The sequence below is a fragment of the Nilaparvata lugens genome, chromosome 10 (assembly GCF_014356525.2).
Source record: "Nilaparvata lugens isolate BPH chromosome 10, ASM1435652v1, whole genome shotgun sequence".
NCBI classification, from domain to species: Eukaryota; Metazoa; Arthropoda; class Insecta; order Hemiptera; family Delphacidae; genus Nilaparvata; species Nilaparvata lugens.
The window spans coordinates 14,299,604-14,327,317 of NC_052513.1; the positions used below are offsets into that span (position 1 = coordinate 14,299,604).

Below are 27,714 nucleotides of genomic sequence, written 5' to 3' on the forward strand. Positions count from 1 at the left end.
TTTCGTGATACAGAAATTCTGATTGCAGATTCGTTCTCAGCGACCCCAAGTTTAGCCTGAAGGCTCAGAATGTCAACAATGTTTTTAAATAATTAAAAATCATCATGAAAGGTCATGGTAGTACACCACGTTTCTGGAAACTTTTTACTGGTGACTGGAGTTTATAGGCAACACAAAAATAAAAATAATCGTGAGAAAGAAAACTGCTGATGAACGCGAATAAGACCGCCACTCCATTGTTCTATTGTCTCGGCTGCTTGGCTGAGCCTGGCTGGAGGGATCAAATAACCGACTGGATTGATCTTTCGTCTGTCCGCTAGGCGGAACTACGCCGACCATTGCTGGGTGGAAGATGTTACTGCGGCCGCTCGCATTCCCACCAACGCTGCTATTATTTGCTGTTTCAGCGCCTAGTCCGAGTCAGACAAGCATCCAGCCTGCACTGCGGAGCTAGGTTAAGGGAGGAACATAAACACGATCTTTGACGTATCCCATAAGAAAAAATCATACGGAGTTATGTCAGAGGACCGTGGAGGCCAGGAATGCGTAGCCAAGTCTTGCGGTCCTGTGCGCTCTATCCAACTTGGTGTTGAGGAAATGGGGTACATCCTTGTGCCATCAGAAGGAGGGCACATAGACCACTACATCATCATAAGATTTATACTTCTGTGAGTAATTTGTTGTAAAATCGGTTTGTGAGCACTATTTTTTTGAAATAAATATAACTGTTTGAAATTGGGTCATTATTTTTGAAACACTCGGTATTTTTATCTACGTATGGTAAATCGAATCAACTTTTGTAACCCTGTTTGCAGATTCGGTATCCTACACAGCCCCGAACTGCACAAGGAGATAATGGCCTTGAACAGCGACACCAAAGAGATAGAAGACCAGCTGGCGTTCATGCGACAGCCGGGTTACGAGTGGGCCGCCCAAATGACCAATCCGCGCCATTTCAAAACTCACCTGCCCTTCGACCTGCTGCCCCCCTCGCTGCTCGACTCCTCCAAGGTCATCTATGTGGCGCGCAACCCCAAGGATGTCGCCACTTCCTACTACTACCATAACCGTCTCCTTAAAGTACACGAGTACACCGGTGATTTCGAGACCTACTGGGATCTGTTTGAACAGAACTTGTGTGAGTACTTCAGAAAAATCTGTTTCACAAATTTCGAACTGCTATATAACTGATTAAATAGCATCCACTGCCCACCTAAAACAGGGGGATCAGGAACTTGTCAAAAACTCTAAATGGTCGAAGAAAAAAAAACAAAAAGACACAGCCCACAGTAACAAATACACAAGACACAGGAAAAGAAAGCATTATACCATTCATGTGGAGTAATATTGAATGTACTCTACCTTTGAGTAGAAAGCACTCTTGGAAAAATCTATCTTTAATTGAGATCTAAAGTCGCGTTCATTCATACTCCTCATGAAATCAGGTAATATATTATATAATTGGATACCAGAGCTTCTAAAGCCTCTCTTATAGAAAGTGGAGCGATGCATCTCATCTCTCAACAAGTGTTTATTCCTGGTATTATGAAAATGAACATCATCACCACGAGTAAAATAACATTGATTTCTCTTAACAAAACAAAGGGCCTCCAAAATGTAGACACTGGGTAAAGGAAGAATTTTTAGACTTTCGAAATGGGGTCTACAGCTATTCCTTTGTGACTCCCCAACCATTACCCTAATAGCCCATTTTTGAATCCTGAAAACCTCAACAGAGTCACAAACTAATTTTTTTTAAATTTACTGGGGTTTGTTTGATCCGCAAATAGTCTGAGTTTGGGTACCAATTCATTACTTCAGATGATAATTATTATTAAACGAAAATCCCAATTAAATGCTGTAAATCACCCCGAAGACTTCTGCTACTACAAATATTGACAACAGGGTAAACAGCTAGATGGAAATTCGAAATTCTATACAAAAATTATTTGTCAGCCCGGGCTGTTCACCCTGTTGTCAATATTTGCAGTATCAGAAGTCTTCGGGGTGATTTACAGCATTTAATTGGGATTTTCGTTTAATAATAATTATTCATTAATTAGAATTTGAACAAATGCAATAATTAATGTAATCAATTCCAATTTATTATCTGTAGACATTAATACTATTTTTTCTTTGCAGTGGCGTTCTGTCCCTACTGGCCCCATATCAATCAAGCTTGGGCCAAGAGAAATCATCCAAATTTGCTGTTCCTGTTCTACGAGGATATGGTTCAGGTAAATACTTCCAAGTTGCTCGTTGATAATGTAGTAGTTTAATGAATGTATTTGTTGCAACGACAATTTCAAAATTTTCCGTTTTATTTTTTCTCAAAAAAAATCTGGTGTGGCGCACTCACACAACTTTCCTTGCCGTTAAGAAAATTGATCACCTGACGCTAGTGTTCACGCGCATCTTAAGTCTACTATTCTAAGATTATGCTGGTGAAAGGACAATAACGCTGGATACACACGGGTCTGCTATCTCTTCATAGTGAATAGAATCAACAGTTGCCAACAGTTTACAATTGAATAATCACATTTTCTCGAATTTGGAGCTTATTTTTGATTTTAGGTGAAAATGTTACTGATCATCAATTGTAGAGATTTGCATGCTCAATCTTTTCCACTTGAAAATTTTTTTGTTTAAATTGTATCTGAAGGTAATTGGGAATCTAAAATCGAACTTTGCATAGATGGGGCGGAGCTCCTGAAATTTTTACAGATTTGGGACTTGTGGCAGTTGATAGAGCTTATCAATTACTATTTTAGGTACAAATTTGATCAAAATCGTTGGAGCCGTTTTTGAAAAAAATCACGGAAACCCTGTTTTTGGCTCCATTTTAGCCGCCATCTTTTATAGCATTTGATCGAAATTGTTCGTGTCGGTTCCTTATATTGTAAGGATCTTAAGTTCCAAATTTCAAGTCATTCCGGTAATTGGGAGATGAGATAGCGTGTACACAGACGTACATACACTCATACAGACCATTACCCAAAAACTACTTTTTTGGACTCAGGGAACCTTGAAACGTATAGAAATTTAGAAATTGGGGTACCTTAATTTTTTCGGAAAGTAATACTTTCCTTACTGGGTAAATAGGGCAAGGAAGGTAACAATCTTCATTTAGAAAAAAAACATAAACCAAGCTTTATGTTTTAAATGTACAGCTTTGTCTTTTTCCGTATAATTTTTCTCTGGTTTTACCTTCATCATCCCACATTATTTCCACAAACCAATCGCTCAATTATTCAAAATTTTTAGGATCTACCAAAAAACATCGAGAAAGTGGCTGAGTTTTTGGGGAAAAAATTGACCGCAGACCAAATTTCGAGACTGACCGATCACCTGCATATTGACAACTTCAAGAAGAACGTCGTCTTGCATCCCAAAGTTGTGATAAACGGATTCTACAAGGAAGGAGAGGAAGACTTCATCAGAAAAGGTCATTTGAGCTTCACAAAGTTTTTCAACTTGAACTAAAGCATGCCCGTGTTCCCATGACAGCTAGTGGACGCTTAGTTGACTCTAAAGGAACGTACAGATTTACGCGCCGCGAACATGAGCAATTCACTTTTAATCAGCTGATGCCAAGTTTTTATATCTATCTTACCGTTTCTGTCAAAATACAGATATAATCAGCTGATAAAAAGTGAATTGCTCATGTTCGTGGCGCGTATATATGTACGCACCTTAATATAGTCCCTGTGTGCAGGCTGATGTAATGTTCATTACACGGTTAAACATTTGGTTCTATAATAGACCTGTTTTGGACTATCAAATATATGAAAATATTGAAGTATTTGACCTATTACACCATCAAAGATCGTTGATAGGAGATCAAATATTTGACCATTGGTCTATTGGTTTATTATACTGTCATGGATAGTGACAAGCACCATATTGACAATAGTCATACAATGAAGAGAAAACAAGATATTGTCACAAAGTAAAATTGTGACGGAAAATATTGTTAAATAATTAATAATATTGAAGAAAGACGCTCGGCTATCAGCAACGCTAGCCGACCGTGGAGATAAGGAAGGTACCGATGGCGCACCATCTTCCGCGCATCGAGACGATTTCCACCGCCTCTGGCGGCGGCACAACTCCATCCCCACCACTTTGGGGGAGTATTTAAAGGCCGGACGAGCCCCAGACCACAGCATTCCGCTCACAACCTTCCTGCTCCTTGTACAGCGGCCCGTTGGCTGCCGTACGTCCCCGACCTCCTGTCCTGGTACAGCGGCCCGTTGGCTGCCGTACGTCCCTAACCTTCCATCTCCCTAGGGCACAGCGGACCGTTGTCTGCCGTCCCTGTCCTTCTATCTCCCTAGGGCACAGCGGACCGTTGTCTGCCGTCCCTGTCCTCCCATTTCCCCAGGGCACAGCGGACGTTGTCTGCCGTCCTGTCCTCCCATCTCCCTAGGGCACAGCGGACCGTTGTCTGCCGTCCCTATCCTTCCATCTCCCTAGGGCACAGCGGACCGTTGTCTGCCGTCCCTGTCCTCCCATCTCCCTAGGGCACAGCGGACCGTTGTCTGCCGTCCCTGTCCTCCCATCTCCCTAGGGCACAGCGGACCGTTGTCTGCCGTCCCTGTCCTCCCATTTCCCCAGGGCACAGCGGACCGTTGTCTGCCGTCCCTGACCTTCCATTCCCTCAGGGCACAGCGGACCGTTGTCTGCCGTCCCTGACCTTCCTTCTCCCCAGGGCACAGCGGACCGTTGTCTGCCGTCCCTATTCTTCCTTCTCCCTAGGGCACAGCGGACCGTTGTCTGCCGTCCCTGTCCTCCCATCTCCCTAGGGCACAGCGGACCGTTGTCTGCCGTCCCTATTCTTCCTTCTCCCCAGGGCACAGCGGACCGTTGTCTGCCGTCCCTATTCTTTCCATCCCCTCAGGGCACAGCGGACCGTTGTCTGCCGTCCCTATTCTTCCTTCTCCCCAGGGCACAGCGGACCGTTGTCTGCCGTCCCTATTCTTCCTTCTCCCTAGGGCACAGCGGACCGTTGTCTGCCGTCCCTATTCTTCCTTCTCCCCAGGGCACAGCGGACCGTTGTCTGCCGTCCCTATCCTGTCTGTCCTTCCTTTTCCTACTTCACTGGAGCGGAACCGAGGCCGTAAGGCCGATACAAAATTACACCAAAGTGGTGTCATCAGAGAAGAGAGTGACCTTCACGCCGTCAGAAGCACCAGGACGTGCTGTTCCGTATAATTTTTCTCTGGTTTTACCTTCATCATCCCACATTATTTCTACAAAACAATCGCTCAATTATTCAAAATTTTCAGGATCTACCAAAAAACATCGAGAAAGTGGCTGAGTTTTTGGGGAAAAAATTGACCGCAGACCAAATTTCGAGACTGACCGATCACCTGCATATTGACAACTTCAAGAAGAACGTCGTCTTGCATCCCAAAGTTGTGATAAACGGATTCTACAAGGAAGGAGAGGAAGACTTCATCAGAAAAGGTCATTTGAACATCACAAAGTTTTTCAACTTGAACTGAAGCATGCTGCACACAGGGACATTAGTAACGGTCACTATAGTGAGGTCCACGTTATACTGGCAATGTTTGATAAGCAATGGTATTGCTATCCTTGTTTATCATTCAACAAAGCGGATAGCGCTATCTCTTTCTTGCTTTGCTCTGTTGCCAGATCGTCTTTTAACAATGTAGAATTAATAATCAATTAACAAAATATTTCATCTTGATTGTGAAAATTCATTATGAAATTATTGAAAAATATAATTTATAGCTTAATAAAATATTATTGATCATTTTAAACGAGAATGAACAGTTAATATTACATCAATGAACCTGTATCAGCTACCGTCTATAGAAGGCATTGATAAGACTGAGGATCGGCAACGTTGTTCTCCTATCTTTCTTCACTGCCATTATAACGTGGACCTCACTATAGCTGTTCACTATGGGAACGCGTAATTGGAACATGAAAATGTACATGGCATTTTCAATTCCGTGTTCCCATGACGCTTAGACGCTAGTGGACGCTTAGTTGACTCTAAAGGAACGTACAGATTTACGCGCCGCGAACATGGGCAATTCACTTTTAATCCGCTGATGCCAAGCTTTTTATATCTATCTTACTGTTTCTGTAAAAATACAGATATAATCAGCTGATTAAAAGTGCGTACATATATACGCGCCGCGAACATGAGCAATTAACTTTTAATCAGCTGATGCCAAGCTTTTTATATCTATCTTACCGTTTCTGTAAAAATACAGATATAATCAGCTGATTAAAAGTGAATTGCTCATGTTCGCGGCGCGTATATCTGTACGCACCTTAATATAGTCCCTGTGTGCAGGCTGATGTAATGTTCATTACACGGTTAAACATTTGTTTCTATAATAGACCTGTTTTGGACTATCAAATATATGAAAATATTGAAGTATTTGACCTATTTCACCATCAAAGATCGTTGATCGGAGATCAAATATTTGACCATTGGTTTATTGGTTTATTATACTGTCATGGATAGTGACAAGCACCATATTGACAATAGTCATACAATGAAGAGAAAACAAGATATTGACACAAAACACAACAATTTTGTACATCATAACACAAATAACCATGTAAAGCGCCCCTTAGCATATTCATTTTGAAATGATAGCTCTGAGAAAATTGATCGCAAAGTTTGTATTCTTAGGGCCGGTTTCCGAGCTCGGGATTTAGCTAAGTCCTAGACTTCAAACAGCTGGAGTCAGAAAATTGGCTTTCCAAAACGGGGCGTAGTCGCAGCTTTTATAACAGTAGTCGTAGTTTTTATTTTCTCATTTCTATAATTGGAAACGTTTTTCCTTGACGAAATTAGACATTCCTAAATAATTCAAAATAGCTGAAACTTTACACTATTTTCTCTTTATTTTATTTTGTGTTCAATTTTCTAGTTTTTTGAAATTTAATTCATACGTGTCTGTGACAATGACTGCGACTACTCCCCGTTTTGGAAAACCAATTTTCTGACTCCAGCTGTTTAAAGTCTAGGACTTAGCTAAATCCCAAGCTCGGAAACCGGCTCTAAAAGTTTTATCATTTTGAAATGTTTAGATCTCTATAAAAATCTAAATTAATGACATATTAATTATTTGAGATATTAGTTATTTATTATTAGATATTAATTATTTGACATATTAATTATTCTTATTTGAGGTGAGAGATGTTTCCTTAAGTGAAGATCTAGGTCTAAAAAATTAGTATCACGGTATCTACAAGAATTTGAAGAACATTAATGATTCTAAACTAGAGAACTAGATTCGTAAATTTGAAAAATAGTTATTTGTATATCTAGAGTGAAAAGTACGACTTTTTCTCCCTGTGGGAAAAAGTTTGAAGCCCGAGGCGAAGCCGAGGGCAGCAATTTTCCGGAGGGAGAAAAAGTATTTTTCGCTCGTGATGTACACAACATTTTTCCTCCATCTACATTTTTTTATAGAAACTGCAAATAAAATCATTCTAATAACTTATGTATTGGTGACAATGATTCCTAACAACATAACCTAAATCTAAAACCTAGAAACCGGTCGTCTGGTTGGCACTGCCGATTGCGCTATCTATCGGCAAAAGTTGTAACAATTATATCAGCTGAGCAGCTACCAAAAATGGCTGACTCCAGATCACGCGGTTCAGATTTGAATTGCAGATCAAAAATATTTGTTGGCTGGTATTTTGAATAGAATAAAATATTTTAAAAATTGTATAAATTTTTATTGTCTACTTATATTAAGAATATAATAATTATCATACAAACATATTTTTAATGAGTTAATCAAATTTCTGGTTGTGGTATTGAATTCAGTTGACTCAATGACAGACACCTCTATTATGCTTTCTCATCTGAGCTTAGACCTTCTAACCTATTACAATGTAAGTTTCAAAATAGAGATGCTCCCCATGTTATTTAAATGGAGTCACTTTTACTCCCTAGGGAGTTTTTCTGTTTTTTACTACCGAGAGCGAAAAAGTGACACTTTAGTATTATGTTTCAGGGAGTAAAGTAAGTACTTTAGACAGTAGGTGGAGGAAAAAATGCTTTTCGATATTAGGAAGGACTTTTTTGTCAGGTTTACTGTAGATCTAACCACATAGAATTATCTTTTATTTTTTCAATTTTATGACCATGATATTTGATGATTCACAGGTAAAGTGGGAGGCAGGAAAGAATTCAACAGCGAACTAGAGACAAAAGCGAATCATTGGGTTGATGAGCATCTAGCATCGACTGAGCTGAAGTTCCCAGTGTGCAATTCAAACCATCGTTGACATTTCTTGTATTTTTGCATCTAGTTTTAAGAATTCAAATACTCTATTTTATCTGAATCTATCCTTTTCTTCTCCTTCCTTTCATTATAAATTATGTTATTTCACGCATTGCAAACCAAATTTACAGCGAATCAAACATTCGACATATAGAGATTTACAAGTTATGGGTGTGCATTGTCTGTCCTAAACTGCAATTTATACTACCATTGGGGAAGATTTCATAGTGAGAAATGACCATTAGATAATGACAGTTTTATTGGACACAGCAATATACAATATATATATTTAATGTACAAAACGATTATTACATATAATACATAACAATTACTAATAGAAAACAATTTCTATTACAGAATAAAAATAGGAAAAAGTATTTATGAATAGAGAATATTGAAATGATCCTGAACCTGAATAAATAACACTAGAATATAAATATTAAATATAAATAACCCGAATCAACTCTTCAGCATTGATTTTATTGTAGAGTTACCTGCGATGGATGGCAGTGAGTGTTATGGTTAATATAATATCTATTATAACAATGATACTTATAGCATTAAAAAGCATCTTGGCAAATGAAAATAATTTGAAGAAAATATTCGGTTAAGGATGTAAAAACTAAGACAGTATTGATGAGACTATGATGAGTAATACACTGTTATGTAATGAGTGAAAAACAATATTTTTATACTAAAAGCAGAAGTTTTGAAATTCTGAATGGGGCTAGTAACGAATGAGTAACATAATGTGTTATTGAGAAAGTACATTACAGTACAGACAACATTTTTCAAGCCCTGTGGAATAAATTTTCGGCCAAGTAAAGTACAATATTTTACGCCAACCAGTAAATTATATGCAAACGAGTAAACAATAACAGATAACTAAATATATAACTAAAACATAACCTGTATTCAAAATTGAAAAGTTGTTGTGAATAGAAACAGCAGACTTATTCTAGTATAGTATTAATTATACTACTATAGTAATATTGCAATATATGAAGCTGAGGCTCAGCTATGCTAATGATACAGAATTCGATGATGCTATACATGTCAGTGCAATGCTATTGAAAATGAGAAAATATCATAATACAGTATATTACTATATTATAGTAATGTATCACATGAAAATCTAGTGACATATTAATCTTCCCTCTTTTCTCAGATCAAAAAAATCACTCATCTTCAAATGTGTATAACTCAAAAAAAATTTGGTGTGGCGCACTCACACAACATTCCTTGCCGTTATGAAAATTGATCACCTGACGCTAGTGTTCCCGCGCATCTCAAGTCTACTATTCAAAGATATGAGCCAGCTGGTGACAAGTCGATAACGCTGCAGACACACGAATTATGCTATCTCTTCATAGTGAATGATTTAATAGAATCAACAGTTGCCAACAGTTTGAAATTTAATAATCTTATTTTCGCGAACTTCGAACTTATTTTCAATTTTAGGTGAAAATGTTACTGAACATTAATTGTAGAGATTTTTATGCTCAATCTTTTCCACTTGAAATTTTTTGTTTAAATTGTATCTAAAGCCTGATAATTGGGAATCTAAAATCAAACTTTGCATAGATGGGGCGGAGCTCCTGAAATTTTTACAGATATGGGACTTGTGGCAGTTGATAGAGCTTATCAATGACTATTTTAGGTATGAATTTGATCAAAATCGTTGGAGCCGTTTTCGAGAAAATCGATTTTACAACATTTTTCCATTTTATCCGCCATCTTGAATTGCATCAGATCGAAATTGTTCGTGTCAGATCCTTATATAGTAAGGACCTTAAGTTCCAAATTTCAAGTCATTCCGTTAATTGGGAGATGAGATATCGTGTACACAGACGCACATACACTCATATACACACACACACACACACACACACACACACACACACACACACACACACATACAGACCAATACCCAAAAACCACTTTTTTGGACTCAGGGGACCTTGAAACGTATAGAAATTTAGAAAATAGGGTACCTTAATTTTTTTCGGAAAGCAATACTTTCCTTACCTATGGTAATAGGGCAAGGAAAGTAAAAATAGGAGTGGATTTCGCCAATGTGATGACATTATATTGTTCCTTTCGTCAAGTACTATCATTCCTGACAGTTTGAGCGATTTTAACTTTTGACCATTTTTACAAAAATCCATGATTCATGGATTTCATAGAAAAATGCAAATCTCCCAGATTTGGTTGATATTCGGGCTATGGATAGAGGATGACCTAACAAGTGTTGTGCTATAATATGAGACGATTCGCTACAATACAGGGTGAGTTATTCACTCAAACATAAATTATTTCCTCCACTCTCAGATCAGAAACATCACTCATCTTCAAATGCTTATAACTCAAGAATAGGAGTGAATTTCGCCAATGTGATGACATATTATTGCTTCTCTCGTCAATTACTATCATTCCTGAGAGTTTGAGCGATTTTAATTTTTGACCATTTTTGATTAATGGATTTCATGAAAAATGCAAATCTCCCAGATTTGGTTGATATTCGGGCTATAGATAGAGGATGACCTAACAAGAGTCGTGCTATAATATGAGATGTTTCGCTACAATACAGGGCGAGTTATTCACTGAAACATAAAATAGGGAAGTGTCCTGCCTCACAGTCGCACAACATGTCTGTTAACTGAAAACTTCAATACCTTTAAGTTCTGTATAATGAGATTACTTCAAACTTTCTGCATTGGATGAATAGAAGGCATTGACGTTTATTTATATGAACTGCTGATATTTTGAAACAGTCACCGTATTTGGAGGCAAATGTTTCTGTTATAAAGCATAATGTTTTCTGTTATAAAATTATTTTCATTCTGTTATAGGCCTCACTGTATCAAGGTGAAATGGTTCTGATTCGATCACTTATCATATTTTTAAGATCATCTAGGAAATGGCGTTTGACGCTGCTTCTGATCATACTGTCGAGCGCTTGCGTCAGTTGAGTTTGCGACATCTTCGCTGTGAAAATGTATTTCATCACATCTGTGGAAACGTCTTTGGCCAATGGTAGTTTACACTCGATACCCCACTGATAGATTTCCTGAAAATATTGCAAACATAATTATGAGATTATAAGGATGAAACAGATATCCTGTAAATATAGTAATGATGAAAATTAGGTAATCTTTGGGGTAATATCTACCTACCTACCAGGTAAAAAAATAAAACAATAGCAAACATAATGATGAGATTATAAAAAGATAAAACAGATATCCTGTAAATACAGTAATGATGAAAATTAGGTAATCTTTAGGGTAATATCTACCTACCTACCAGGTAGAAAATAAAACCAAGATTACAAATATGAGAAGTGTCAAAAATAATGACAAATAATTGATAGCTGATTAAAGTGCAGCATAAATTGAGTTTCAAAAATTCCCATAGATTGAGGTGATTGATATAAATAGTCTAACCCATTTCTGTTGAATCGTACATTCGATGTGTCCAACCAACCATCAAATTTTATATTAACATGATATTTTATTGAATTATTTAGATGAAAAAATGAGTTTCAACGAGAAACAGTCTAGCTGATAAGATTAAGGCCAAAATTGAATCAATGACTTGAAAAAACTACTGTAGTTTCAACACAACACAATTTTGAAAATTTCAGAATTATCAAATGAAGTCATAAATTTTGACAATTTTTGGTCATACGTTTTAAAACAGTTTACTATGAACTGACACGGTAAGTGTAAACAGTGTAACAAGCGAAATGAGTTAAACAAACTCTTGTAAAGTAACTGATTACAAGGAATTGATTTGATGATTGAATGATGAGAAAGGTTGCAAAGTGAAAGAATATTAACAACAGAAGATACTGAAATATCTGTTATTTTTGTGAAATTAAAATAGTTGTTAGGTCTTGTAAGAAACTGAAATTGATCAGGTGTAGCCTAAAATCTCTGACGCCAGCCAGATAAATCGAAAATATTACTATTGTAAGAAATAAAATTATATTTGGTCGAAATTAGAACAACCATTTTTTAAACAAATGCAAACACAGTAAAATTCCAAGAATACTGAACCAAAATGTAGTTTATTGAAAGACATACCTTGCAGCATGTATATTCAGATCACACGATATTATTATTGTGTTCGATTAAATTATATCGGGCCGAAATTAGAATTGCCATTTTTTAAAACTAGTGCAAACACAGAAAAATCCGAAGAATACTACAAAAAATCTGATTGAAGCAGTAATAATTTGATTTGCAAGAAGCATCACCTTGCAGCAAGTATAGTCGAGCTTGCTGTTGATGACATGAGCGAGCACTTTGGCCGATAATCCGGCGACCAGGAAGCGGTCGGCCACAGCCACCAGTTCCAACAGTGTTGCCACATTGGCGGGCAGAGTGCACGCACAGTACACCTCCACCAAGCGCACAAACGTCTTCAGACAGTTCACAGACACGTCGTGGATTCGAACCTGCAAAACAAACATATAAACATATACAGAAGGTCCCACGAAGGTGTAACAGCCGAAGTCCAAAGATTCTACATGAAATTTGCAACAAAAAATGTTCAGTAAAACTACCTTATATCGACCTCAGTTTTTTTAATTATTATTTAACGAAAATCCTTAATAAATGCTGTATATCACCCGAAGATCTCTGCTACCTGATTCCATCTAGCTGTTAACCCTGTTGTCAATGTCTGCAGTAGCAGAGGTCTTCGGGGTGATATACAGCATTTATTAAGGATTTTCGTTAAATAATAATTATATATTAATTAGCATTTGAATAAATGCATTCTCTATTTAATTCCATCTGTGACCTCAGTTTTCTTCGATATTTCTGAAAAACGTCAATAACTATAATTCGAGAGATATATTACTTTAAACATGAAGAGGAGAACCCGATTTCTCCTTCTACAGTTTGTAGCATGGACAGAGTAGTGGAGAGGAGTAAGCATGCTGCGCACTATCCAATATACCGACACAGAAGTAGAGAGGAAGGAGTTGGGTAGTGGGAGTGATTAGTGAAGGAAAGAGCATCGGGCCTCTCTATCTTCGAAAGAGTAAAAGAGTAATATATTTCGGACTATAGAAAACTATCAGTCAAAATCAGATTCTGAGGATATGGTTGGAAAGAGTAAGAAATTTCCATAACATTAATACAACTTGCTCCTCCGTTCTACGTTTTCGAACTTTTTATGAGCGTTCAAACTGTTTGAAAGTTGGCTTTGAACTTGTAGGTACTTTTTCAACTTTGAGCGCTCATAAAAAGTTTATCATAAAAAAAGTAAATTCGTATGGCTTTTGTTGGTGGGGAGTCCCTTGCGGGAAGGTACCACCGTCTGAATATATCATTTGAGCCGTCAATGGGCCTTACGACTTTGATAAGTTGATCATTTTTTGATATGATTGGATGACTGACCTGACTCTGTTCGGCCTCCTGGAAGCCGCCACGGAACATGGCCTCGAAGACGGGCGACTGATCACTGAGCACCTGCTTGCAGGCAGCCACCAGCGACCCGTCGTCCAGGCGGAACGTGACGGTGGCTGCCGGGCGCAGGCTCAGCACGTTGCAGCCACGGCAAGTAGAAGCTGGGCGGACCTACATCGACAAACACAAGTTTCATAATAATTAAAGGGGCAAAATTTAACATTATTCAAGTTCACTTTAATTCAAGTTTTGTATAATGTATAAAATAAAATGATAATTTTGCAAACTAAGTCATGAACAGTAACTTGAATCCACTATACAAATGTAGACCCTTCTTCAAGCTTTACTGATTCAAGTGGATGTTGAACCTGTTTGACTTTTAGATTCAACTTGAATCATGAAGCTGTACAATCCAAGTTCGGGATTTTCTAGACGTTCGCTTTCACTTTGCTGGATTTTCCAAGCACGGCCACCTCGCTCACCGGATTTAAAACCGACGGATTTCTTCCTGTGAGGTTTCATTAAGGATAAGGTTTATGTTCCGCCTCTATCAGACAATCTTGATGACCTCCAAAATCGGATCACTGTTGTTGCACAAGTTACGCCTGATATGCTGGAACGAGTGTGGCAAGAAATCGATTATTTATTCTTACAAAAATCTTACAAAAATCTAGGAGTGCAACAGGCATAACAGCCCAAAACGCACTCATGAATACAGGAAATACATTATAAAAAATTATTACAAAAAAATAGATATATATATAAATACTAGAAAATTAATAAAAGAGAATGTTTAAATGGTACATGTGAAAAACAGAAAAGAAAAATAGTATAATAGCTACTCTGAAAAAGAAAAGAACAATGTTAAAGGTAAATGATAAAATTTGAATTTTGATTATTCAATAAGGTCAATCATAACCACATAAAATAACAACATATAACCTACGTATTACATATGGTTCTAAGAGAAGTGATAAAATAACTAGACAAAAAGGGATCAAAAGGGAAGTAGAAAAAATATTAAAAGTTAGTTAGTGGAAAAAGGGTGACCATGGAAAGAACAAAAAAAAGGCCATTGTGAACCAGAGTAAATTAAGAACAACAGGTCTATATTACTCTTCAATTGAAGAATGGCGACATTTTTCTCTTGAAGCTCCATTTAGACAAGCAAAAGAGATCCACCTGAACATCACAGCAGAGGAATATACGAGGAATACGATTCATTGGTGAGTAATAATGACCAACCGTGTTACATCTACAGATTGAGAACTCTTGCCGATTACGATTATTGAAGACAGGAACCTTAAAATGCAGCCTTGCCAACAGATTAGGACTGCTCACGGAACCGTTCACAAGACCATAGAGGAATAAACAAGAAAGTACCTTCCGTCTGGATGCCAAAGTCTCAAAGCCGAACATGCTGCGCAACACACCAGTTGGAAACCCCAAAGGACAAGGACGATTCTGTTTTCTACAAAATAACAATCTCAAAAATTTATTCTGAACAATTTCAATCTCATGTATCAGACCCACCAGATGGGGATCCCAAACCACCGCGCAATATTCAAGCAAGCTCCGAACAAGGCTAGGAAAGAGAGCCATCAAGCCTTCAACATCTCTGAACCCAGCCGTAGATCTCATGATGAAACCCAGCATCCTATTAGCCCTACCAACCAAAGAATGGACATGGGGAGCAAAACTCAGAGAAGAATCAAACAATACACCCAGATCCTTGAAAATATCGACTCTAGAGAGTTGAAAGCCGTTAATTCTATAATTGAAAATAGGATAATTCAGCTTACGAGTGAAGACCATAAATTTACATTTGCCAACATTGAGATCGAGGCCGTTAACCGTGCACCACCCCGAGACAAAATCCAGGTCACTTTGCAGCAGAACAGAGTCATTATGGCAATCAATCCTCCTGTAGATCTTCAAGTCATCAGCAAACATCAAACAATTGGATTGCAACAGGCAGCCAGGTAGGTCATTAATAAACATTAAGAACAACAAAGGACCCAAATTACTACCCTGAGGCACACCAGAAGAACTGACATAAGTGCTAGATTTCAAATTCAAGACTGAAACATAATTAAGACGATCACTCAGGTAGTCAGAAAAGAAACTAACAAGCTGAGGCACCAAACCAAAACTAGATAATTTGCAAACAAGCCGTTTATGACTGATTCTATCAAAAGCCTTGGAAAAGTCAGTGTATACTACATCCACTCTACCCCCAACATCAAGCGCCTCTGAAACATCAGCTGTGAACTCAAGCAAGTTAGTTGTGGTCGAGCGACCCCTCAGGAAACCATGCTGACTATTAGATAAAAAGGGACTAATATGACAAATCACACAATCATAAAGCACTCTCTCAAATACCTTAGCAAAAGGTGACAATTGAGTTATTGGGCGGAAGTTGGATATGTCATTCCTTCTTCCAGACTTAAATATGGGAATAACCTTACCAATTTTCCATCTGGTGGGGAACACTAAAGACCTCAAGGACAGATCAAAGATGAACTTCATGGGAGGACCCAGTATTTCAGCACAACCCTTTACAATAAATGGAGGAACATTGTCAGGGCCACAGCCAGAACTAGGTCTCAGATTACCAATTGCTGCCAATATTGTACTCAGGTCAATAGAACCAATTGAAAGGGAAGGGATATTAATTCCAGGATTGATGTTGCCATCGTCGACATCAGCCAAGTGTGTGTCATCAGAAAAAACTGAAGAAAAATATTGAGCGAAGCCATCCGGCAAATCATGCAAACCAAAAACCTGGTCACCCAAATGCATACCTTCATGAGTAGAGCCATTAGTTCTCCTTGAGTTGACAAAACCCCAAAAGCTCTTGACATCACTTTTGATACCCGACTCCACCCTGGATATATAGTTACTATATTGCCGAGCAATCAACTGCTTGACCCGAGTTCTCAAGCTTTTAAATTGTTCCAAGTGGTATAAAGAGAAACTCTTCTTTTTAGCACACCTATCCTTCCTTTTCATTAATCCTATTATTTCAGCATTAAACCATGGTGGATATTTAGTGCCTCCCGGCCTGACCCTCCTCTTTGGCACACAATTATCAAAGCACTCATAGATGAAGTTGTAAAATATATCAACAGCTTCATCCACACCAGAAGAATTATAAATGAGTTCCCAATGACAATCTCTCAACTGAGTATAAAGCATGAGATAGTCCGCCCTCCTGAAGTCATACAGTTCAATACAATTCGAACGGGAATTAGGAAATGTGGACAACATCTGAACTGTAATGACAAGCGATGGATGGTGAGCATCCTCTGGAACCAGGAAATAATCACAACGCTCGACATTAATGTCAATGCTGGAAAAGACCAAGTCCAAGATACGATTATTACAATTAAGAACTGTATTACAGAGAGCCAGCTCATAAAAGTTAACGAAAGAGGCCAATCTTCTGGCAGAAGGAGAGCCCAGCTCCAAACAATACCTATCATTGGTAATTTCAGGTAAGTTAAAATCCCCCAAAAAGATCAACTTATCACCAATAGCTGCATAACAAGATTCCAGGTGACTCAAATAGGTATCGAAGTACTGAAAGCTAGAAGAGCAAGGAATGTAAACAGCGATTACTGTATGGCTAACACCTGTTACCTTGTAACAGGTACCTTGTTACCAAGGTGTTACCTTGGTAACACCTATTATCGGTGGGATGTATGTCGCATTACCAACGGCTGTCACATCGAACCAAAATAACACCCACACATTAAACTTGAAGTGTTTTGTAACAAAATGACACGTTTCTCAATTCTGTAAGTGATTTCAATAAATACTTATGTGCTTTCAAAGTTGTGAAGTCATTTTATAATCACTCTATACAATGAATAAGAGAACATTTTGAATAAGAAATATGACCTGTGGATTGGTGTACTCGAGAGCGTTGAATAGTTGACGGATACTAAACGCAATGTCCTCCAGTTGAGACTGGTCTGCGGTCCCCTCATACAGTGGCCATGTCAGAATCGAGTACGCCTTGTACTTGTACAATAGACGGTCTAACAGTCTCACGTTTCTGCACAAAATACAAACAAACTAACATTGGGAATGATGGAAACACAAAGATTTATTCATTAATTTAGTTTTCCTTTGCTTGACTTGGTTTTTTCATAATCTTGTTTCAGGTCCTTATCTATAAACCATAGAAAATTGAGTTTGAAATTCTAATAACACAAAACATAGGTGATATTATAATGAACATAATAAAAAAAGATGAAGTCAGACTTCAGATGAAGTTGAGACTGTTAAGTCCACTCTACCACAGGTAGATAGATAGATAGATAGATGACTTTATTCACGCTGTACAATATAAAAAGTAATGTGGGCGAAATTGAGGCAATAAAAGCCCCCTCTTCCACTTAACCCAGATTAGTTAGTTGAATGATATTAAACGATTATAGAAAGTAGACAAAAAATAAAACTAAAATTTCAGTATCCAGTAACCCACATGTTTTTCAATCACAAAATTCTGAAAAATCTACGATTTAATTAGATTTTTGGGTGAACTTATTTTTTATTCACGTAATTGATGAAAACCGAAAAGGGAAAAGCTTTGATGCCAAAGTCTGCTTGCATGTCTGATTGAAACAAATGAAACAAAGTCTGATTGAATTGCATGTTTCCATCACTTCTGCATGTTACTACATTTCTATATTCATTGTTATTATTGATTGTATTGACATTGATTTGTGTTTAAAATCCAATTGCACTGACATGTCCTATAGTGAGGTTCACGTTATAATGGCAGTGTTTGATTAGCAATGTTATTTCTATCTTTGTCTATCATTCAACAAAGCGGATAGCGCTATCTCTTTATCGCTTTGCTCTGTTGCCAGATCATCTTTTAACAATGAATCAATAACTAATTAACAAAATATTTCATCTTAATTATGAAATAATTATTGAAAAATATTATTTCTTGCTTAATAAAATATAATCCTATACTATTAAACGAGCAATTTCTGTTTATATGTTTATATATCTGTATGTGACCGGATCTCGAAAACGGCTCTAACGATTTTCACGAAATTTGGAAGAAAGTAGGTTTATGATATGAAAATTCGATTGCACTAGGTCTCAACCCTGGGATAACTCGCTGAAGGACATTAAAAGGATAATAGCTTGAGTGAACGAGTGCATGTGTGGGATCATTCAGCTGAAAAATTCAGCAAGAAAAACTATTTTCGTTTATTTCACTTTTTTTTAGAAAACATGTTTACTTTAGAAAGTCCAAAATAGTAACTAGATGCTGTTATTGTAGAATAGTACATAGAATATTAAAAAAATTGTACCAAACATAGTATATCATTCTAAATAGAATTCATAGTATATCTATTTGTAATTGATGATGTGTTTGTTTTTTGAAGTGTGAATAAATTGTTATTTTGATGAGTGATAGTAGCTCAACCTAGATTTTGATTTGGACTGTAACTTAGTATAAATTTGAAAAGGGACAGTTTTGGGCATAAGCCTGTTGTGCCTCCTCATATAACTGTAAAAAAAATTGTACGACTAAGAAAATGAATAAATAAATAATATAAACTATAAATTCAATCTTTCGTTACAAATTTTCTATGCTTTTACACTCCAGGGCGAAGCTCGGTTCCCCGATATTTGATTATTTTAAACTAGAATGAACCGTTTAATATTTTTAATATTACATACCTGTATCAGCTACCGTCTATAGAAGGCATTGACAAGACAGAGGATCGGCAACGTTTTTCTCCACTGCCTTTATAACGTGGACCTCACTATAGTATACTTTATGCATTTTCTGGCTGGAATAAAATAATTGAATCATTGAACTGACCGGAGCACAGTGCTATTGTTCACTGCCAAATGTGCACTGGTCTTGCGCCGTGTGCACCGGCCTTAATAAATAACCAGACTAACCTGATGACAAGTGGCACAGTGAGCGCCACTTGGAACTGCACTTTGGGCGAGCCGGTGAGCAGTCGGTGAGCCATCTCTCCCTCGCCGAGCCCTGTCTCGGCCAAGTGTGCACTGGCCTTGAGCACTTGTGCACCGGCCTTAGCCAGCCACTGGCAGTAGCTGCATTCCGAGTCACCATCGCCGTGCTTCGGCCGACACCACGCCCGGTGCACACGAAGCACAAACTCGTCGTCCAGAAGGCGGCAGTAGTACTGCTCTTTCCTACAAAACACAACAAATCAGAATCTTTATTTTGCCAAAATACAAAAATACAAAATACAAAATCACTTGAAATACTTCAAAAATCATTAATACAATAATAACTGAAATATTCAATAGATACATAATCATCAAAATGAATAATACATTTCGATTGAATAAATAGAACAACAAACACTAACAGCTTGCAACAGTATTGTTCCTTCTTACAATCTATTCAAGTTTATTCTAATTTCTAGTTATAAGTGGCCTATAGTGAGGTCCACGTTATAATGGCAGTGGAGAAAGATAGGAGAACAACGTTGACGAACCTCTGTCTTGTCAATGCCTTCTATAGACGGTAGCTGATACAGGTTTATTGAAGTAATATTAACTGTTCATTCTCGTTTAAAATAATCAATTATTTTATTAAGCAAGAAATTATATTTTTCATAGAAAGATAGGAGAAAAACGTTGCGATCCTCTGTCTTGTCAATGCCTTCTATAGACGGTAGCTGGATACAGGTTTATTGATGTAATATTAACAGTTCATTCTCGTTTAAAATAATCAATTATATTTTATTAAGCAAGAAATTATATTTTTCATAAAAAGATAGGAGAAAAACTTTGCCGATCCTCTGTCTTGGCAATGCCTTCTATAGACGGTTTATTGATGTAATATTAACTGTTCATTCTCGTTTAAAATAATCAATTATATTTTATTAAGCAAGAAAGTATATTTTCATAGAAAGATACGAGAAAAACGTTGCCGATCCTCTGTCTTGTCAATGCCTTCTATAGACGGTAGCTGATACAGGTTATTGATGTAATATTAACTGTTCATTCTCGTTTAAAATAATCAATTATATTTTATTAAGCAAGAAATTATATTTTTCATAGAAAGATAGGAGAAAAACGTTGCGATCCTCTGTCTTGTCAATGCCTTCTATAGACGGTAGCTGATACAGGTTTATTGATGTAATATTAACTGTTCATTCTCGTTTAAAAAATCAATTATATTTTATCAAGCAATTAAGCAAGAAATTATATTTTTCAATAATTTCATAATTAAGATGAAATCATTTGTTAAATAATTATTATTTCTACATTGTTGAAAGACGATCTGGCAACATAGCAAAGTGAGAAAGAGATAGCGCTATCCGCTTTGTTGAATGATAGACAAGGCTAGCAATACCATTGCTAATCAAACACTACCATTAAAACGTGGACTTTATAATGGCAGTGTACGATTGACAATACTGTTGCTGTCCTTTTCTATCATACAACAAAACAGATAGCACTATCTCTCTCTCGCTTTGCAATGTTGTCTATTTGCCAAAATATTTTATATTTACTTTTGACAGTGACTGTACAAAACTGAGCGAACCATATTCTCAGCCGCCATTTTTTCTTCATTCTATCAAAATACTTGAGTACACAAGTCGTATAATTGATTAAAGTGTATTTTTGAAACAATGAAATAATTTTTAAACATTACCTTATGAGAAAAACAAATTAAAATACCTGAAATGACTTTTTAAAGTTGGTAACTAACCATCCTAGACTTCATCCATGCTTAAGTTAGCCTACCCGTATAGGTTAGACCTACTCGTACCGGTATAAATAATATTGAAAAATTATTTCAGAATTAATCCATTGAAATTACTTATTTTTAAATAGGATTTCTATTTTTCTATTATTTTTAAAGGAAATTGGAATAGAATACATACCAAATAACTCAATTTCTGTTGTTTTGAAATTCAGATTGTTGTATCACACCTTTTTGAATTAGCCGCCATTTCAGGTTTGTATAAAAATAAAAATCTGATCTCAGTTATGAAAGCAAATTTATGAATAAAATTATGGAAAAAATATATATTCTTGATTAATTTGACATCAAATTAATTATTTCATCAAGGAAATAATAATTATTATTAGATTAATTTAATGGGATGAATTGAGTAACAGCTGTGTACAGTCAGAGGCAAAATGGAGAGACTTGGCAACGTTTTTCTCCTATCTTTCTTCACTGCCATTATAACGTGAACCTCACTATAGGTACTGCTCTTTCCTAAAAGAACGAACACAAACAATGAAGATACAAATTGTAAAGTGATTGTGGCAATAAGAATATTTGAGCTCGAATTGATTACAATAGTATTGCTCTTTCCTGGGAGAACACATAAGTTCATCAAGTACCTATTTTGACCATTTCTTGAGATACTGAAACAAAAATTGAAAGTTGAGAGATTCAGTTCGTCAAGTTTCAGAACATCAAGTGTAGCAGTCAGCTCCAATTCTTTGAGAATTTATATTCTCATCTATCTCTCTCTCTTTAGTTTTTTGCTCGTAAGCAGGTCCTTCTATATGGCAGCAGCCCTCCACTCTCTTCTATTCTCTGCCAGTCGCTTCTGTCAGTCTCATCAATATGTATATATAAATGAATGTCTGTTTGTGTGCTAGTTTTTTAGTATCCTTGTTCCCTATAAGCTGCGTACACATATACGCGCTTCCAACCCGCACCGAGCACGCTCCGCCCTCGTTCCTCCATCGAACCACAGTCGCTTCGCCCACGCACCCATCATGAACGTTACGGAAGATGTTAGATCTTCTCGCGGTCCCCGGTCGAACCACTGTTGCTCGCCGGTCGATTATCAATCGCTCTGCTGGAGTGACGTTCGGTTGCGGAGCAGAGCGAAAGTCTGTACGCACCTATAGACTTAAAAACTACTTGACAGAAAGGCATGAAACTTTGGGAATATGTTGTGTGAATATTGGGGATGTTTTCTGACCAGAAATTTTAATAGGGGAGCTAATAATTATTATTGACCGAGCGAAGTGAGGTCTAAGATTCAAGTCGACGGTTTGGCATTTCTCTTAATGTTTATATGTTGCGCATTTACGGCGAAACGCGGTAATAGATTTTCATGAAATTTGACAGGTATGTTGCTTTTTAAATCGCGCGTCGACGTACATACAAGGTTTTTGGAAATTTTGCGTTTCAAGGATAATATAAAAGGAAAAAGGAGCCAATATCAAAGTATCAAAGTAAAAATATAGAATAATTCATCATAAATCAGCTGTTTAGTGGACTATAATACTACCTGTTCAAAAATATCGAACATCTTGAAAATGTATCTTTCCATCAACGTTAGTAGACAGTTGACTGTAATACTACCCGTTCAAAAACATCAAACATCTTGAAAAGCTATCTTTCCATCAACGTTGTAGACAGTGTTGCAGCCAGACCTTATAACAGCGCTCACACTCACATTCCGGGACGACACGTCAAGGTACTATAGGACAGAAAGCTCTATGTTTATTTAGGATTTTTTCTAGACATTTTAAATTCATAGATTTTTTTGAGAAAACATAATAACAGGTCAATGTAACTTACTGAACGCGAGGTCTACTGTTCACAGAACTACTAGTTTATTAATCCATTTTTTAGACCTATGTTATCGAAATCGTCGGCCGAGCGGCTACCGAAGAACGGAAAGATGATCATGATTCAAGATTATGTTGTGATAATATGATTTAGTATCTAAAGTTAGCAGCTGTAATAAACAGATAAATTGTGTACTGGTATTTAATTCATCTTTGAAACACTGATTTAACCTATCTATTGTTTTTTAATTCAACACTTTACTGATAGATATTACTACCAATTGATTGAGAAGAATATGTCCTCGGAATAATAAATGCTGCATGACTAAGCACACATAGAAAGTCCGTATTGAGATGTAAATGAAAATATTGACTGTCAAATAAATTGACTCATGATTCACCAAATAAAGTCAAGAGTGACATTAGATACATTGACTTTTTGGCGGTACGAAGTTCGCCGGGCAAGCTAGTGATTTAATAATATGGTTTTATAATCAAGATAAAATATTTTCGCCACACTGCACAGAAAGCAGCTGTTTTTCAGTCCCTACGTAGATCTGAAAGACATTGTTTGCAGACGACTCTCGTCTGACGTCCCCTTTCCTTTCAAAGAGTACCCTTTCCATCCGCTAACATGGAACTAAGAAAGGTGATCAAAAAACTTTTCATTATTTGTGTTCATTATTCAATAATTAAAACATTTATAATAATATCATCTTATTGTCATTTGAAAGAATAAAAAAGTATAAACTCAACCTCCCACATAATTGAACATCATATTTTAGGTTATTTAGACAAATCAGAATAAAAAATAAAAATACTTGGACAATTTCCTGATATTCAGATTACCTCAGATTTGCTAGAGCTATCCACCTTCCACTTCTGCTTTCGGAAGTGCTTAGTAAACAACTATTCTCATATATATTGTTCATTTTTGTGTGTGGCGAAAAATAGCGTTCGCACCACGGGCAAAAATGTTTTTCAGGCTCTCAATCTTTTCTCGGTTTCTTGAAAACCGATTTCGAGCCGGAAAAATCTCATTTTCTGCTCTAGGTGCGAAATATACTATTTTAATTATATTCATTTGCAGCTAACAAAGCTTTTGGCAACAATTCGGAGCTGGAAAGGATAGAGCTATCTGCTTTGTCTTATGACATAAAATTATAGCAAACCAATGTTAATCAGGTGCTGATTATATAACGTGAATCTCATTATAGATGATAATAGTTATTTGTGCAACTAGTGCGCAAAGTGTCAGTTTGCTGCACCGAAAGAAACGTTTACGCCCGAGCCGTAGGCGAGGGCGGAATGGTTTCTTGAGTGCAGCAGAGGAACTTTGCGCACGTATTTCACATTAAGTTTTTCCTACAGTTACCATTGAATATGAAAAGTGGGTAATTATGGGTAAAATTGCCTGAAATCCATCAAATGTTTTTCTGTGTAATTTTATTATTGATAAAAACCTTAATCCTAAAATCCTAAAGTCCCCTCGTTGTCATTGGTTATAATATATAATGAATAATAATTAGCGCGTTGTGCTTGGTTGCACCTCTGCTCACTATAGCAGCCACAGCAGTCACTGTTACCAACTTCATTTTGATTTTGCTGCACTGTTGCTCCATATAACCTACTAAGTATTTTGCGTTGCCATGTTGCAAATCTGGAGTGCAGAAAAATTTTTCCCGCACTAGAGCGGAAAAGTGATTCTTTGCGTTCTGTAATCAGTGCAGCAATGGCCACTTTTCAACGTAACTGTAGGAAATAGTTATTTGTGCAACTAGTGCGCAAAGTGACAGTTTGCTGCATCGAAAGAGACGTTTACGCCCGAGCCGTAGGCGAGGGCGGAATGGTTTCTTGAGTGCAGCAAACGAACTTTGCGCACGTATTTCACATTAAATTTTTCCTACAGTTTTAAAGTTTCCATTGAATATGAAAAGTGGGTAATTATGGGTAAAATTGCCTGAATAATGTAGTAGTGTTTGAATGGCGGGGGGCAGCTGTGTGGTGTGTGCTGTGGTGGCACTGTGCTGTCGTTGTCCTTGGTTATAATATATACTTAATAATTTGCGCGTTGTGCTTCGATGCACCTCTGCTCACTATAGCAGCCCACTCACTGTTACCAACTTCATTTTGATTTTGCTGCACTGGTGCTCCATATAACCTACTAACTATTTTGCGTTGTTATGCTGCAAATCTGGAGTACGCAAAGTACTCACTTTGCGCACTAGTGCGGAAAAGTGATTCTTTGCAGCCTGCAATCAGTGCACAAATGGTCACTTTTCAGGGTATCTGTAGGAAAAAACCTTTTCTCTTCCATGCTCCTCTTTCTTATTCCTGTTTTCCTCTGCTACTTTTCCACTTTACTTTAGCGACTGAGAATAATTGCATTCAAATAACTAGTAAATTTATGGAAGTTTTGCTTACCTAGCAAGTGCCTCCAAAAATTTGAGAACTCTAGACTTGGGGTTGTTGACTAGCACCTTGTAATTGAGAATGGCGTCGATGGTTCGCATAGACACCAAGTCATTTAGAGTGGCGCCTCCGTGAGTCAGTTTCTCCAGAAAGTAGATGACATGTTCGTCATCCATCAGTCCGAAAAAGGACGGTGCGAACTGCTGTAAATAAAAATTAAAAGAAATAATGTCAACAGTTGAACAGTTAAGGGATTGAGCGACTTGACAAGTTTCTAAAAATTGAAACTTGAATAAAAAAAATAATGTCAACAGTTGAGTGATACAACAACAAAGTTTTTTTTAATATTGAAACTTCATTTTAGTTTTACATTAATGCTTATAGTTTATTCATGCACAGTGCTATTTTGTTTTGTAACACTATGGGTCTTGTTAGACTCAGTGGAAATTGTCATATTGTATAAATTTTCACACTAAAACTACGATAACCAAATAACAAGAGTTTGGGAGCCACGTGCTTTCGTCGAGTTATATTATAGAACTAACTAAAAAACTATCAATTAATTCATAAAGAAAACAATGCGCATTTTGCTAGATTTTATTACAATGGGTTTAAGTATTGCTATTAGAGATATTCAACTAACGACGCGATATCTGTCGGCTGAAACATTTGGTGAGAGAGAAATCTGTTCCACTTAACGCCACGTTATTTTGACCCACACACCACAGGGCCGGTATCGGGTCGACGAAAAAATCCACAAGTGTGAACGGGAAGTTTCAGCAAATTAAGAAGGTTGAATTCTCGACTATTTCTATTGATTCAAACTCACAAAAAAACACAAATAAAAATTTCAAAACAATACAATGACACATACAAGAACGATGCTAAAGTTAAGAGGAATCACATTGAATACACGTTTCTGCAAGTGCGATAACACGCGTGCAGATAAAAACAAAATCTGAAGGAGCCAAGTCTGAAAACACATGCGTACACTTGCTGATGGCGTTCAGTGATTGGAAGCTTGATTGACAATACATTTGAATTCGAGTCTCTTGATAAATTATTGTCAATAAATGACAATACCGGAGCAGACTTCTGCCCAGCAATGGAATCGTAGAAGCTCTAGTTGACAATACATATGAATATGAGATTCTTAACGAATTGTTGTCAATAAATTATCAAATAATGAGCGGATCAAACTTGTGGCCAGCAATAGACTCGTAGAATGTAAGATACGGTAGCTGAATTAGTTTAAAAAACGGAGGACCGAATACATGAGAACATGCAAACTGTAAAACTTATTACCTGTAAACAAAAGACCTGAAAATGGGAGGTAAAGTTAATACGTAACTGGTCCAATATCAACCTTTCTATATCTCATCAAAACTGGGATCACGTAACAGCTGTAACTGATCTAAACACATCCTCAATTAATTTTATCAGTACCTTACAAAATATAATATCATCCAATACTGTTGAAGTTGTTAATAACGCAAAAAATTCGAGGCTAAAACCATGGATCACTTATAATTTGGTTAACTCAATCCGCAATAGAGACAAACTTAGAAAACAGTCACAAAATCAACCTTTCAACCTGGCTCTAAAAAATAGATATATACGGTATAGAAATGTCCTTCACTCAACTATAAAACGAGCTAAATTCACTTATTATGAAAATAAAATAGATACAGCGGGAGGAGACCCTCGAAAATTCTGGTCAGTTGTTAATGAGATTTCTGGTCAACCCACTCATAAAGATAAGTTTCCGGTTGACGCTTTCAATGACGGCAACCCTGCTCCTCCCCCAAAGGTGGAAGAAATTTCTAATGATTTCAATATTGTTATGGAATTCACTCATGTTTGTGAGTGGTATGAAGGAGAAACAGAGATGGAAACAAATAGAGGGAGACAGAGTGATGAGAGCCGGGTCCTGCAGAGCCGGAATGGGGCAACAGGATCCTGGCAGATAATTGACAGGTGCCTATTGTTAGGTTGTTATTGTTATCAGTTAGTTAGTGATAAACCAGTCAGTGATAAAC

General features: G+C 37.0%; 2 protein-coding genes across 4 annotated transcripts in view; one reads left to right on the forward strand and one right to left on the reverse strand.

Moving 5' to 3' along the window:
- The window catches only part of LOC111050697 (sulfotransferase 1C4), a 29,716-nt gene extending 20,731 nt beyond the window's left edge, over positions 1–8,985 (forward strand). For 2 of the 3 annotated variants that reach the window (XM_039436383.1, XM_039436384.1), the window contains 4 exons: positions 816–1,138; positions 2,143–2,237; positions 5,289–5,469; positions 8,168–8,346. In XM_039436383.1, coding sequence (XP_039292317.1) covers positions 816–1,138; positions 2,143–2,237; positions 5,289–5,469; positions 8,168–8,289 — 721 coding nt within the window. In that variant the 3' untranslated portion in view covers positions 8,290–8,346. Of the gene's footprint in view, positions 1–815; positions 1,139–2,142; positions 2,238–5,288; positions 5,470–8,167 lie in introns of all 3 variants that reach the window. The other variant, XM_022337077.2, reaches the window with a different exon arrangement.
- Positions 8,986–10,810: 1,825 nt separating this feature from the next.
- Positions 10,811–27,714, reverse strand: part of LOC111050600 — a 31,293-nt gene continuing 14,389 nt past the window's right edge. Inside the window, exons 7-12 of the mRNA XM_022336977.2 lie at positions 25,688–25,878; positions 19,640–19,900; positions 17,606–17,762; positions 13,694–13,873; positions 12,544–12,744; positions 10,811–11,355 (exon numbers count right to left, since the gene is read on the reverse strand). Of these exons, the coding sequence (XP_022192669.2) occupies positions 11,149–11,355; positions 12,544–12,744; positions 13,694–13,873; positions 17,606–17,762; positions 19,640–19,900; positions 25,688–25,878 (1,197 nt within the window). The 3' untranslated portion in view covers positions 10,811–11,148. The remainder of the gene's footprint in view (positions 11,356–12,543; positions 12,745–13,693; positions 13,874–17,605; positions 17,763–19,639; positions 19,901–25,687; positions 25,879–27,714) is intronic.